The 14,021-nt window shown below is 51.9% G+C and overlaps 1 protein-coding gene across 4 annotated transcripts in view; it reads left to right on the forward strand.

The window, feature by feature from the left end:
• ush2a (Usher syndrome 2A (autosomal recessive, mild)) overlaps positions 1-14,021 on the forward strand; it is a 126,221-nt gene that overhangs the window by 105,081 nt on the left and 7,119 nt on the right. For all 4 annotated transcript variants that reach the window (XM_029145283.3, XM_055507189.1, XM_041070128.2 and 1 more), the window contains 12 exons: positions 649-807; positions 994-1,156; positions 2,019-2,236; positions 2,308-2,444; positions 10,336-10,417; positions 10,491-10,636; positions 10,725-11,066; positions 11,134-11,495; positions 11,597-11,966; positions 12,050-12,331; positions 12,403-12,572; positions 12,696-13,026. In XM_029145283.3, the coding sequence (XP_029001116.1) occupies positions 649-807; positions 994-1,156; positions 2,019-2,236; positions 2,308-2,444; positions 10,336-10,417; positions 10,491-10,636; positions 10,725-11,066; positions 11,134-11,495; positions 11,597-11,966; positions 12,050-12,331; positions 12,403-12,572; positions 12,696-13,026 (2,762 nt within the window). The remainder of the gene's footprint in view (positions 1-648; positions 808-993; positions 1,157-2,018; positions 2,237-2,307; positions 2,445-10,335; positions 10,418-10,490; positions 10,637-10,724; positions 11,067-11,133; positions 11,496-11,596; positions 11,967-12,049; positions 12,332-12,402; positions 12,573-12,695; positions 13,027-14,021) is intronic.

The following is a 14,021-nucleotide window of genomic DNA, read 5'->3' on the forward strand; positions in this document are numbered from 1 at the left end:
CCAGTCCCAGTCAAGGGGCTTCTTTCTATGGCGACAGTCAAACTAGTTGCCTCTTGACAAGACAAACCTAACTCCTGCAGGTATGAATGCATGAAAGGCGATCTTAGATAAAAAGCAAATGCTTCAAAATGACCAGAAATTGTGGTTGATCAGCATAGTCTGACAGCCCTCTAAGGTAGAGGTGTGCGTGCGAGCGTGTGTGTGTCTGCATATGTGAGCCGGGGGGTGAATAATTGAAGTCTTTCATTTGTCTGGTAATCAGTTCGTTCTCGAGATATCCAGAGTTCATGAATGTTGAATAACCCATCACAATACAGTAGGCCTGAATTATGGAAAAAGCTCCAGTGAGAATATTAACAAAGTCTCGGTGGGCGCGTGCATCTGTCTGGGGGCTTGTGTTGTATACATGTGTGTGTTTGTCTGGGTGTGAGTCCACAGGGCAGAACTTCAAGAGCAGGATCTGTTTCCAAATAAAAAATAAGCAGATTCTGTAGATTTAGTTTAGCGGGTATCGTGTATAAGGTCATCAATTGAATAAAAAGGAGCAGTTGATTGTACCTGTATTCTTCTCTCTTTAACTGACGCTGTCTGGATTGTAGGAAATTAAAACGTGTCCCTCACTGTAGTTTACTTTTTCTCTCTCGTCAGCACAACTGAGCATCAGCCAGTTTTTGAACTACAACGTGCTCCTAAACGCAGGAAGCGGCGCAGCCGTGAAGCGTGACGCTGGGCGAGGTCTGCATCTCACTGTGACCGATCTAGAGCCGTTCACCACCTACTACGTCAGAGTGCAGGCCTGTCAGATTGGTGAGGAACACCAGCAAACTCAAAGCCGCTGCATTTATTTCAACAGGTCTGATCATGTTTAAGTGAATGAGCAAAGTACAGATGACGCTGACCTGCGGGTTCAGTCGCACATGAGGCTGCAGTTTGCAGAATCCTGTAGATCTGAGTGTTTGTGCGTTGCTGTCAATGACCCGGTGCTGCTTGCAGACGGGTGTGGAGTCGGAGAGGGGGTGTCCGTTCAGACTCCAGAGGCTGCTCCTGAAGCGCTATCGCCCCCCACGATCGAAGCGGCAGGAGCCAAAGTCCTGGAGGTTCGCTGGTCGCCCCCAGAGAAACCTAATGGACTCATCACCTCCTACCACATATACAGGTAACATACGCTCGTGAAGAAACATGACGCGATCCAGGCGGGGGCCATGCGAGAACGCAGACGTCTGAACCAGCGTTGCTCCATATCTTTATGCGCGTGCACCCGTACAGACCATGTGCATCCACACGCCGTTGTCCGTGTGTGCGTATCCGTGCTGAAGGTCGTGGTCGGCTTGTTGACCAACGAGCGTGTGATCTGTATGCAGGGTCAGACCACACTAAGCCCTTTAAGTCCTCGGGAAACACACATTAGCATAGCGGCACACACACACCCGCGCTGACACACCTGGTATGATCAGATCGAGGCAGACAGGGCTCGGATAAAACACAGAATCTGTCTCTCGCATACCTGAAATCCTACGTAATCGCGGAGAAAGGGGCTTACTGAGACATCGAGCTGCTTGCATCAGCCACCGGCTCGCACGCTTTAGACGTGATGTTACACCTTTTATTTCACTTTGACGTCAATTAAACGTGTTTATGCCCTAAAGTAGTTTCCAGGTAAACAATTCAAGTAGGACCTTTTAGGAAAATGTGCTTTTTAACATGCAAACACTGGTTCTTCAAAGTTGAGTCCCAGTGCTGAGATAAGAATTATTCGAGGACATCTAAACTTGGGCTTTACCTGAACCCTGATCCAAGTTATTTACTCTTAGTAGATATTGAGGAAGAACGCATCAAACTCACCGAAATAACAGCCGTTTAGCTGTTTTATGGGGAAACTGGAGCTTCAGATTACAATGTTCTGAGAAGGTACAGATTCTTTAGGACGCGCCTGGATCTGCTGCCTCTTTAATTTAACACTGAAACCTAAACAATACCAAAATATGTAGACTCACTAGTGAAACTGTATTTTATGGTAGGCGTCCAGTAGGAACCGAGGAGGAGCTGCTGGTTTTCATCTGGTCCAGTGGACCACTGGAGTTTTTTGATGCCAGTCCTGATCTGAGACCCTTCAGCTACTTCCAGTACAGAGTCCGAGCCCACAACTCCAAAGGCTCGGTTCTGAGCTCGTGGGCTCTGGGCCGGACCTTAGAGGCAGAACCGCAGGACATGGCCCCTCCCACCGTCACAGCCACAGGTGAGTCCACCGGGAGCTTTACATGTTCTCGTAGCGATTGGCTTCAACCCGTGTGCTGTGCGTTGTCACAGGCGCATACTCGGTCCATCTGAGGTGGGGGGAACCAGGGCGGCCCAACGGTCTGACCTCCCACTACCGACTGGTTTACAGGGAGCACCAACAGGACCCAACGCTGAACTCCACGACTGTCACCGCTCTCACTGTGGAGGTAAATGTGTCTGATGGTGGTTGTTTCCTGCTCTGTGTCTGTATCTGTGTCACAATTTGCAATGCAAGTGAAGATATGTGGACTCCACCCGTGGTGCTGGTGCCATCTGTTTGGCAGCAAGGTACCTAAAGACACACACATCTATATACACACACACACACTGCTCATGGCCAGCTATTCCCCAGGGTGCTTTCCCACATGCCTGATGCTCTAACACAAGACATAACCAGGTCCTATTGAACAGAACACACACGCGCTGTACATACACACGCTTGTGTTAGTGTTTACAGCTGCCATCTACTGTAAATGGGAGCTGGCAGCTCCGTAAGCAGGTGAAGTCCACCCAACGCTGCGAGGGAACGTTTGCCAACAGTGGGCAGCGTCGTCTCACACGCCACCACCCTGAGTCTGCATGCAGCAGTTATACACTGGACAAAAGAGGCAAACAAAGGGTCAGCACACGTTGAAATATTCACAACAAAGAGAAAGTACAATCGATACGATACGAAGAAAAAATACATAACAAGAAGATCAAAAGTGGAGGGAGAGGAAAAACGAGTGACAGAGCGAGCGGGGGATGTGATGGAGCGATAGATGGAGGAGGCAGAGAGGAGAGAGAGCGGAGGTATAGATCTATATTCTGTCCATACGAGCGGCCTCTTCTCCCTCACTGACCTTTGGCTTGTCAGTCATAATTAATACAAGATGTAAATGGAGACCTTTCACCTTCTCATTGATATGGAACGCTGTGTGTGTGTGTGTGTGTGTGTGTGTGTGTGTGTGTGTGTGTGTGTGTGTGTGTGTGTGTGTGTGTGTGTGTGTGTGTGTGTGTGTGTGTGTGTGTGTGTGTGGCTCATTGACATGGCATAGACTTATTTTGGTGGCGGCCATTTGTCACAGTTGCCTTCACCGGACTTGCTCTGTTGTTTAGGAATACACAAAAAAAATAGGAGGAAAAAGTTCCTGCAAAGTTCAGAAGCTCAAGTTGAAGTAGGAGGCAAAACATTTGTGTTCAGTCATGTCGAGAAGGAGATTAGTTTCCATACACTGGGTTTTTTTGGTATGACATGTAAAAGGTAAAATTTATTTGAGTCTCACGAGATGAATAAAATGTGTGTGAGTGTGTGTGTGTGTGCTTGTGCATGCATGTGCATGCGTGCGTGCATGTGTTTGTGCGTGCGTGCGTGTGTGGTGCGTGTGTGTTACGTGTATTTGTGCGTGCGTGCGTGCGTCCATTCGGCGCCTGCGTTGATCTCCGGCTGGGCTGGGAACCCTGCTCTGTGCCAGCTTGGCTGATTAATGGGGTCGTCATGGCAATCGGACGGAATGAGGGTACGGCGCAGGCGGCCCGCCTCACTAGACCCCTGCGCCGCCTGGCACACACCCTCCGCTCCACACACGCGGCTCCTTCCGCCTCTGCGACGGACGCGGTCGTCGCTCACACCACATCGCGGTTCCTGTCAACACGTTCTTCCACAGCTTTACGCCCCCAACTTCATCCAAACGGCACGTGCTGCTTCCTCCACTCCTCCTCATCGCTCCTCTCTCATCTTTAGTCCTCGCTGCCAGTTCTTCTAGTTTTCCCTCTACATCCCTTTTTTCAACATCTCTCTCTCACCACCTCATCTCCACTTGATCCGTTTGCATCTCCTTTCCCTTTCGCTCTCAATCCTTCCTCCACTTTGTGCATGTGCACTGCTTCTATCTCTCTGCCTGCCACCACCTCCCTTCCTCCTCCTTTACTCTTCTGTCCTTTCCTCCCTCCCTTGGCTCTTCCAGATGTTACACTGTGGCCCTTGGGATCGCTGATGAAGGGAGGCCATGTGCATACATAGCTGTGTGTGTGTGTGTGTGTGTGTGTGTGTGTGTGTGTGTGTGTGTGTGTGTGTGTGTGTGTGTGTGTGTGTGTGTGTGTGTGTGTGTGTTACCCTATGTGCATACATATGTCTGAATATGGTTGCACGTGTGTCTGTGTGTAACGTTTGTGTGTGCAACAGTATGTGTCTTTTTGCGTGTGTGTGTGTGTGTGTGTGTGTGTGTGTGTGTGTGTGTGTGTGTGTGTGTGTGTGTGTGTGTGTGTGTGTGTGTGTGTGTGTGTGTGTATTAATACATCCCATTGATCAGAGCAGGACCCCTGACAGTCATCATCCCTGAGAACCATCTGGCCGACGCCTGACGCTCCCTCACCCAAACACAAGCTGACACCCTATTAATCTGCTACCGCCATGCATACATACTTGTGTGTGTGTGTGTGTGTGTGTGTGTGTGTGTGTGTGTGTGTGTGTGTGTGTGTGTGTGTGTGTGTGTGTGTGTGTGTGTAAATGAATCGCGAGGAAGCGAGTGTGTAACGTGAACGCGAGAGGTTATGTGTAGAGTGTGCGCTAACATGCAGCAAATCCGTTTGTGTGTGTTTCAACCCAGACCGTGCACGCACGCGCCACCATGCACACGCGCCACTCTGCCATCCGCCTACAACAGCCGGCGCTGAAGGGAGCTGAAGGGTGCTTGGAAATTAAGGTTATTACACAAATTGAGCCATATGGTCTAAATATTTCAGAGCTGAAATTTACTAGGCAATAAAAATGGCCCCTACCTCGGTAATGGTGTAAATTACAGCTTAACCACCAGCGCTAATGATGTCCTTCTGTACGCCCCGTAACCAACCGTACATGAAGGACACATTGTTTAAAAAATACCCCAGGAAAGCGAAAAAGAGAGAGAGAGAGAGACGGGGGAGAGAGAGGAATGGAGCAAAAAGGAAGAAGGGAAAAGAGCAACAGACACAGAGAAGGAGAGAGAGAGCGATTAATAAAGAGAGAGAGAGCGAGCGAGCAGCATGTTTACAATCTGTTAGTTTACCATTAAGAGCCCGTCGGAGAGCGGGACCGGGCCGGTCGGCCAACTGTGTCTCCAGGCCGCCGTGAGCCAGCGCCTGCGTGTCTGCGCGGCCTGTTAGAATATGGGGTGGGTGTGTTTGGTCTGCAGTTATGTTGAATGATGAGTTAGGGACCAACGAGTTGAGCGCCTGAATACAGAGCTCCATCGTTTTGTTACATGGGTTTCATTAAATAGGGAACGGCTTCGTTGGAAGGATTCGGCCCTGAAAGGGAGCGCAGACCTCGCTTCGCTGGTTTTACTGACCACTAGGAGACGGGGGTTCTGCTCTTGTCTTCAGCGGCACCCTTTAGCAAACAAGGGGTTGAGAGCTGAGAGCGCAGCGGGCGAGGAGAGAGGGATGATGGGGTTCGGATAGCAGGAGACGACAGGTGACGAGGGGAAGGATGGATGAGAGGAGAGGAGAGTTCATTAGGCCCGCGGCCTATCGCACCCCTTAGTTAGAGGTCCCCAACTCTGATTGGAGGGCTCTCTGCGTTCTGCATAAACAGCCAAATAATCAGGCTGCAGCACTCCCCCGTCTCCTCGCCACCATCCTTCATCTGTGTCGCAGCTCCTCCCCTCGCCGCTTCCTCCCGCTCGGCCCTCCCTCCATCACCACGCGTCTATCTGGGATTTCTCTACCTGTGTCACAAATTACAGCTTTTGCGCCGTCTCCGCTCCGCCGCAGCGCGTCCCCTTCGCGCCCCTCTCACTCTATCAAGTGATTTATTTTCCCCGAGTGAGTTTAGATTCTCCCGCTTCCTCCTTCTCCTCGCATTTTCACCGCGTAATGACAGGTTTTGTGTTATTGTGTGTCTGCCTGTGAAGAGGCCGCGCCATCCAGTGCAGTGCTCTCCACTTGGCCTAATGGCCGCCGAGTGGTGCAGCCGTGATGCGCTGGTCATCACTTTAGAGGAATGCGGAGGGGCGCGTGAGTGCGGATAAGAGAGCGCGAAGGGAGAAGGGTCAGTGTGTGTGTGATGACTGAGCCCATTGAACTGTGGGAGAGAGAGGGAGAACAGCCCAGTGAACCCTGCAGGGTTTGTTTAGGAAGTGGCCAGCACTCGTGAGGATGGACTCAAGGAGCCTCTCAGCCTGATGTGGTCTCACGGCTTGAACACAAATACATAGCTTTTGTGTTTCTATTTAGCTTAAAGATACAGTCGCAGTTGAGAAAGGCTTTTTGCAAATGCCATTCTGTTTATTTGGACGAAACCTCCATCAGTAATAAATAAAAACCAGAATAAGACCCGTCGTCTCTCAGCAGTTCTGGCTGATTAGATTTTCCTGGGTTACAGTAAATAGATCTTTAAGGTCGACAAACCATCACCGCTGCTGAATCCTGTTTCTCATTCAGTTGCATCCATGAAAAAGCTCTGATAAAAGCTGCATGTGTACAAACACATGCTCATTTCAATTTCAGCCGATATCTGTGGAAGCAAACTGTCGCTCACTCGCCAGAATGTTTCCTCTGGTGTTTGGCGACGCGCACACACACACACACACACACACACACACACACACACACACACACACACACACACACACACACACACACACACACACACACACACACACACACACACACCAGATCTGCTCTTCCTGGGGTGCAGAACCGCCAAAGCCAATCATGGCTGCCGGTGTGAGGTGAACACGCCTGCCCCAGAGCCCCGCGGGCCTTCGCCGCGTCCGCGCTGGCCGTGGACGGAGCTCATGCCTGATGGCGCGTGCACGCTCGCGTGTCGCACGAGCGGCCGCGGCCCCCACGTCAGGCTTCGTCTAACGCACACTGACTAGCAGGGACACCCATGCAGGGCATTTGCGAGCAGGCACGGAGCGGCCGTGCCAGCAGCAGAATTAGGCAGGACGCAGACACACACACAAACACACACACACACACACACACACACACAGGCTTGGCCTGAGAGCAGCGTGGGCACTGGCTCACCTCAGACGCACGCCTGAAAACAATTACTGCTCTCACGGCCCCGGTCGGGGCACAGCTTGCTCTAATGGACCGGGCTGAATGGAGCCCGCCTGAGCGGACGGGGGCTGAGCGCGCGTGGTCGCAGCGCGCCTTAACGAACCGAGACGCATAAGAGAGGATGAAACGGCGCGGGCCTTTATTATCTCTCCAGGACTTAATGTGAGCGAGCAGGGAGGCCTGTGGAGAGCGGCGCCCCCAAGGCGGACCGCTCGGACCGCCGTCAGGTTGTGTGTGTGTGTGTGTGTGTGTGTGTGTGTGTGTGTGTGTGCGCCACTGCCTGTGCGCAGCCATATGCTAATGCTGGTCCGCCTCTGTCCCCGTCCCTCTGCGGGGCCGGCGCCGAGGCCTTTGTGAGATAATCAGCATAATTCTTTTGACAAATACACATGGTTATTCTTAATTAGTATCACACACTGTCCCCCCGGCCGCACCGTGCCGCTCCACCTGAACGTCACGCGCGTGCAGCTGCACAGAATGCGCCCGGATCCCGGGGCACGCGGGGACGCAAGGAGATGCGTGCGCGTGTGGGCTCGTTAGGACAGAAGCAGACGCACACACACCGACGCGCCGTGCACGTGTGTGATATTCCATCCTGCCGCCTCTTTTCTGTATTGGCCACGCGTGCAGGAACCGGACTCGTGCTGCAGCTCGGCTCACACACGCTGAATGGACTGCTTCCTCACCCTCGGTGCTAAATTGTGTTGAGCCGTGTGAGATCTGAGGAGCCTTTAATGTCTGACTGAGAAAGACGTCTTCCTGTCTCTTTTCTTTATTGTCTTGTTTACATTTTATCTCCTTTACATCTGTGCAGATCGCTCTCAGACCTCTCTCCCCTCTCTCCGTCTCTCGAATTCTTGCGTTTCCTCTGTTCTTCTGCATTTGTCGTTATTAACCAGCGACTTTGATCATTCGCACATACATGCAGATGTTCACGCATGTTGAACTTGGCTTAACAAGAACCTTTTTTCTTTTTCACGTTCTTGCTGTTGGTGTCGATTCCATTGCTCCAGCAGATTTTCCTATTGCCCTAATGAATTAATATGACATCTGTTTAGTAGTCCACACATCAGGTACGGCTGTAGTTACAGTAAAGCAAATAAAGGCTGTAAGTGAAGCTTCCAGCTGTGTGGCCTTTAATACTTCCTGTGCTTCACTTTATCTTCACAGCAGACATGAGGAAGCATCACATTAACCTTATACCTCTGACGCCTCTGCATCTGATTATTACTTGACTTTTGTGTTCCTTAATGTGAGCCAGACTGTAAAGTGTTTGTTTAGTGTGTGTCTGCACGTGTCCACGTGAGGAACAGTTATTGAGGGAGCTGTTAATGTAACGGAATCGCGGCGTGTTTCAGCGTTTGATTACTGCCTGTCTGCGTCTTTGTGGGGGTGATGAATTTGAATGAATAGTGTGGCATTGCTAAGTATTGTGTGTGTGTGTGTGCGTGCGTGTTGGTCTTTGTGTCTCTCTAAAGTAGAACTGAGTTCCGACCCACAGTTGCGAGGACACTGGTGCATCATGGGAATACTTTGCCCAGTTCTCTTAACTTCAAATGGGTTTGAGGGTTAAACCTGAACTGCGTCAGGTTGATGGTTGGTTCTGTTCTGAATCCTGGTAGCGAGTGTCCTCACAGCCGTAGCAGGAGCCGCGTGTGTGTGCGTGTGTGTGTGGGACGAGGCCGTTAACCGGTGTGTGTCTCTGTGATAAAGTGTTTGAATGTATTGCCATCTAGAGGCGTGTAGCAGAGTCTCTCTGCTCCTATAAAAGCTGCCAGCGCCAGATGCTGCTATTGACAATGTGCATATGTTAACCGCTTTATAGGCCACATGCCTCACATATTTCACCGGCTTTTAAGGTAGAGAGATCTCTCATTCTCGCTCACTTAATCTGTCTCCCCCTTCCACCACATCTATCTCTTTTCCCTCACGCTTTAGCGTTTCTCCTCGTTTTTTAAACATTCAACGACTCTCTCGTCTCTGCGCCTCACGCTCCTTCTTACTTCCTCTTTCGTTTTTACACCTCTTCTCTGGATCTCTGCCCAGTGTGTGTTTCATATACTTCACTCCATCCCCTCTTTTTTGTTTCCTTCACCCTTTCCGCTCTTTCTCTCTCCACCCATGGGTCGCCCTCTCCAGCTCCCTCCCTCCCTCTCTACTGAGAAGTGCTGCGATTTGCGGAAGGCTTTAGCTGGTGTCTAGGTGTCGAGGGGCTTATTAATCCTATTATACTGTGGACCAAAAACACGTTGGCTCCCAGACATGAAACCAGTGAATACAAGCACTTTGGTTGTTCAGACAGTTCATCCTTGGTGCCACGCCACGCTGATTTGTCAGGGGGTTCCTTTGATTCAGTTGGAATCGGGGCCTTTTTGATCCTCTGCGTTGAAGTGTCTGGATGTGACTGTTAATCTCTTTACATGTGTGAAAACATGCGGTCCTGAACAATAAATAAACCTAAACAAAACTGCAGAATCAACACATTGAAGAAGGGCTGGCTGTGTCGTTATTACACTTACGCAGACGCTCCCTGACTAGTCAGTCATTGCCCACCAGCGCCTTATGAAACAAACAGTGCGTCTCTTATCAATTAGTAAAGTGTTTCACACACACACACACACACACAAGCACACACCCTGCGTGTGCCAGGGTCTTGGGCTGGGTCCCACTGCCTAAAGACACTGGCAGACATGCTGTGTTTGATATGAAAGGCTGCATGTGTGACACAAGCCCTGGATGTGGAGGCTTCCCGTCGGCCCTCGAGGGACGTCCGTCTGTCTGCCAGTGCCGCTGCTCTGGCGCCGCCCCCACTTCATCATGGCCTGTACGTTAAAAGGCCGATATGGCAAATCCCAAGTCACGTCGCTGAGGCTCAACGTTGCTCGTTTTAAAACGTAACGTGTTTTTTTTTTTTTTTATACAGGATTTGCTCGCGTGGCTAATTTCCCGATGCTTCCAGTGGCATCTGCACACGGCCCGTCCCTCCTCTGCCCCTCCACATCCTCATTTTGGCCTTTCGCTCTCTTACAGGGTTCTGCCTTAGAAGCAATGGTTTATGGTTTTGAACCTTACACCGAGTACAGTCTACGCGTGGAAGCCGTAAACGGGGCAGGTAGGACTGAGAGTCATTCATTAATGGTAAGATCAGCGGTTTGCCTACGTGACTCACATCTGTGCCCTTTCAGGCAGTGTGCCCAGTCCGTGGGTGAGGGTCAGGACCCTGCAGGCTTCTCCAGCCGGCCTGGGTAACTTCACAGTGGAGCAGAGAGAGCAGGGCAGGGCGCTGCTGCTCAGCTGGGACCAACCACGCGTCCCCAACGGAGTTGTGACGGTTCGTGACTGAGGACCTGCTTTAAAATCTCCTACTTGTTTTTGTTGGCGTCACTCTCACAGTCCTGCTTTCCTACTCTTCCTCCCAGACGTATAACTTGTACAGCGAGGGGAACCTGGAGTTCAGCGGGCTGTCGCGCAGCTTCCTTTTCCGCCGCCTGGAGCCGTGGACCACGTACTCGTTGGTTCTGGAGGCGTGCACCTCGGCTGGCTGCACACGCTCGCCCCCTCAGCAGATCACCACAGCGGCAGCGCCACCCGCCTCCCAGCCTCCGCCCAGATCGCTGCTGATCGGTGCAGACCGGGTGGCGCTGACCTGGGCCCCGCCCACCCAGCCCAACGGGCCTATTGGAGAGTATGTTTTGCTCGGGAGAAGTCTGGAGGAAGTGGGGAAGGGGAGAAGCAACGAACAAGAGTCAGACAGGGGGAAGGTGGGTGACGCAGGTGAGCGGCACATCTGGAATCATCACTGTACTCATCCACATCTGTCTCCAACAGGTGCTTTTCAGAGAACCGTCCCCACAAAACACAGAGGCCTTCTTCTTCACAGTGACCGGTCTGCGTCCCTGGACTCAGTACGAGTTCAGTGTCCGTACGTACAACCCAGCCGGACACACGCAGAGCCCCTGGGTAACCGTGACAACCAGGCAGGCGCCTCCTCGCGGTCTGGCCGCTCCAGCGTTAACTCACCTCCAGGGCCGACCTGGGGAGGTGCTGGTGTCCTGGGCTCCTCCTCTGGAGCCCAACGGGGTCCTTCAGTCCTACAGGATCCAGAGGAACAATGTCAGTTTTTCATTCAGCTTTGACCCGACTGTCCTGAGCTACACAGATGAAGATCTTCTGCCATATTCAACATACAGGTAATATTTGACCTCCATTGTTTTCTGTTCAAATAAAGCCGTTTAAGTGTTCCCATCTAAATGACCGCCGCTACCACGTCTGTCATTTTAACACTCTGTAGCTACGTGGTCATAGCCTGTACGTCTGAGGGATGCATCAGCAGCCCTCACACCAGCATCACGACCCTGGAGGTGCCGCCCGCTTCGGTGGAAGCTCCCACAGTGGACGGCATCACATCCGATACTATGAAGATTTCCTGGAGCAAACCCCCGACGCAGAACGGAGAGGTCACAGAGTACGTGCTGAAGCTGAACAACGAGGAGGTTTATCGTGGGAGAGGCCTGAACGCGACGCTGTCCGGCCTGCTCCCACACACGTCTTACCAGCTGGTTCTGTCGGCCTGCACCAGAGGAGGCTGCACCACCAGCACAACCATGTCTACTGTAACCGAGGAGGCTCCTCCCACTGGAATGTCCGACCTGACGCTCAAGGTGTGGTGTATATCATCGACACTTCTAGAACTAATTACAGAATGAGTCAAAGGGCTGTCTGATCTGACCTTTGACCTTTGCAGGTCACTGGGTCAGAGTCAGTAGAGATCTCCTGGAGACAACCTGAGCAGCCGAACGGCGTCATCACGGGCTACGAGCTCCGCAGAGACGGAGAGGTTGTCTATGTGGGCACAGAGACCCATTACCACGATTTCACCCTTCTGCCAAATGTGGAGTACACCTACGCTGTCAGGGCCAACAACAGTAAAGGCTCAGTGAGCAGCACAGCAGCCGCAGCAAAGACCCACCCATCGGCTCCGGCCGGCGTCGGTCTCCCCACGCTGACACCTCTGGGACCCACGGGGGTGAGTCGCTCATCCAGGCTCCTCTGTCTGCGCTGCTGTGTTTTTAGCCTGAACGTCGCGCGTCTCTTCAGGTGAGAGTGGAGTGGGCGGCTCCAGCCCATCCGAACGGAGACATCGTGAGTTACACCGTGTACCAGAGAGATCCGGTCCGGCTCGGCATCAGCAGCACACTGTTCACTGCGGAGGAGCCCGCTTTCTCTGAGCGGCACACGGCTCTGCACGGACTTGATCCTTACCACAGGTCAGTCGGAGCAGCCTGTGCCTGCCACCGTGCTCCAACGCGTGAGCGTGTTGTGATGAGAATCCTTCTCTCTGTGACCCGCTTCATAGTGTGAGTATGTTTTGTCTGCGTTTGTGTGCACAGGTATGAGGTGAGGGTAGAGGCCTGCACAGCGCTGGGTTGCTCCTCCAGTGACTGGTCATCTGTGCTCACGCTGGAGGCGCCCCCTGCTGGACAGATGGTGCTACTGTTGGACCTGCAGCCTGACCAACGCACCGGCCTGCAGACCGCCTTCCTGCTCACCTGGTCCCCGCCAGCAGAGCCCAATGGCAGAATCCTGCACTACGAGGTGTACCGCAAACAGGACCTCAACACTGACACCAGAGGAGGAGACGAAGAGACACTCGTCTACAAGAATGTCTCCACTACGTACAGAGATGACGGACTCCAGCCGTACACTCAGTATCAGTACCAGGTACAAACAGCAAACAGGCACAGTTTGCTGCATTAACACATATAATAATCAAAAGATGCAAATGATCTCCTCCTATGCAGTAATAAGCCGACTGTGATATATTTCCTCGCTGTGATGGAACTGTTTAATCCTTTTTGTCCTCTGCTCTGGACGTGAGAGCGGAGTTAAATGTTTTATTGTGATCCGTGAACCTCATTTGGAGATGGAGTCCGACATGACTGACACATGGGGTGAAGCCTGGTTTCACAATGAAATGTTTGTGGACACACACTTTACACGCGCACAGACAAACGGATCGCCCTCGCTCATCAGTTAATACAGTCATCCATACACATCAGCGGCGGCGGGACGCGCACACACGCAATCAGACAGCCGTTTAAGTGGAGGGCTCCATATTCATGCCGCTGTGCTGCGTGTCGCGGCGCTAATTGACAGGCTAGTCCTCTGGAAGCAACAATAACATTAGCATTCGTGCCTGTCAGACATGCGAGCCGAGGCCAGAGAACCTGTGTAATTGATTGAGTTTGCCTGATTGTGGTGCCGTCTTTATTTACGAGGGTCCTAATTTATGACAGGAGGAGGGAGGGAGGGAGGGAGGAGTTTTGGGAGATGACGGGCGGGCAACCGGGCCATTAATCACAGGGTCCTCAGAGCACCCACTTCCTGATTACCGGCCAGCCAATCGAATTCGCCGTTATCCCCCCTTGGTAACAGTGCTTGTATTGCAAAGACCTTTTAATGGTGACCGCTACACGTCCCCTGAGGGTTTGCCCGTGTAGGACTGGGGTGTATGGACAAGCATGTTGACTTGGGAGCCTCTGTCAGAGACTGAGAAGTGAAGCCACTGTTTGTTTGTGGATATTTTATTCCCTCTGTACGAAGTTTTATATTTTCCATCCCCATCGATCTTTCAGTCAAATCACTTACCCTCCCGCCTTCCTGTTTATCTTCTTGTCTTATGTGTCTGGATTTGTTTTTATTTAGCTGTTAATCTG

Source organism: Betta splendens, chromosome 3 (genome assembly GCF_900634795.4).
Source record: "Betta splendens chromosome 3, fBetSpl5.4, whole genome shotgun sequence".
Classification (NCBI taxonomy): domain Eukaryota; kingdom Metazoa; phylum Chordata; class Actinopteri; order Anabantiformes; family Osphronemidae; genus Betta; species Betta splendens.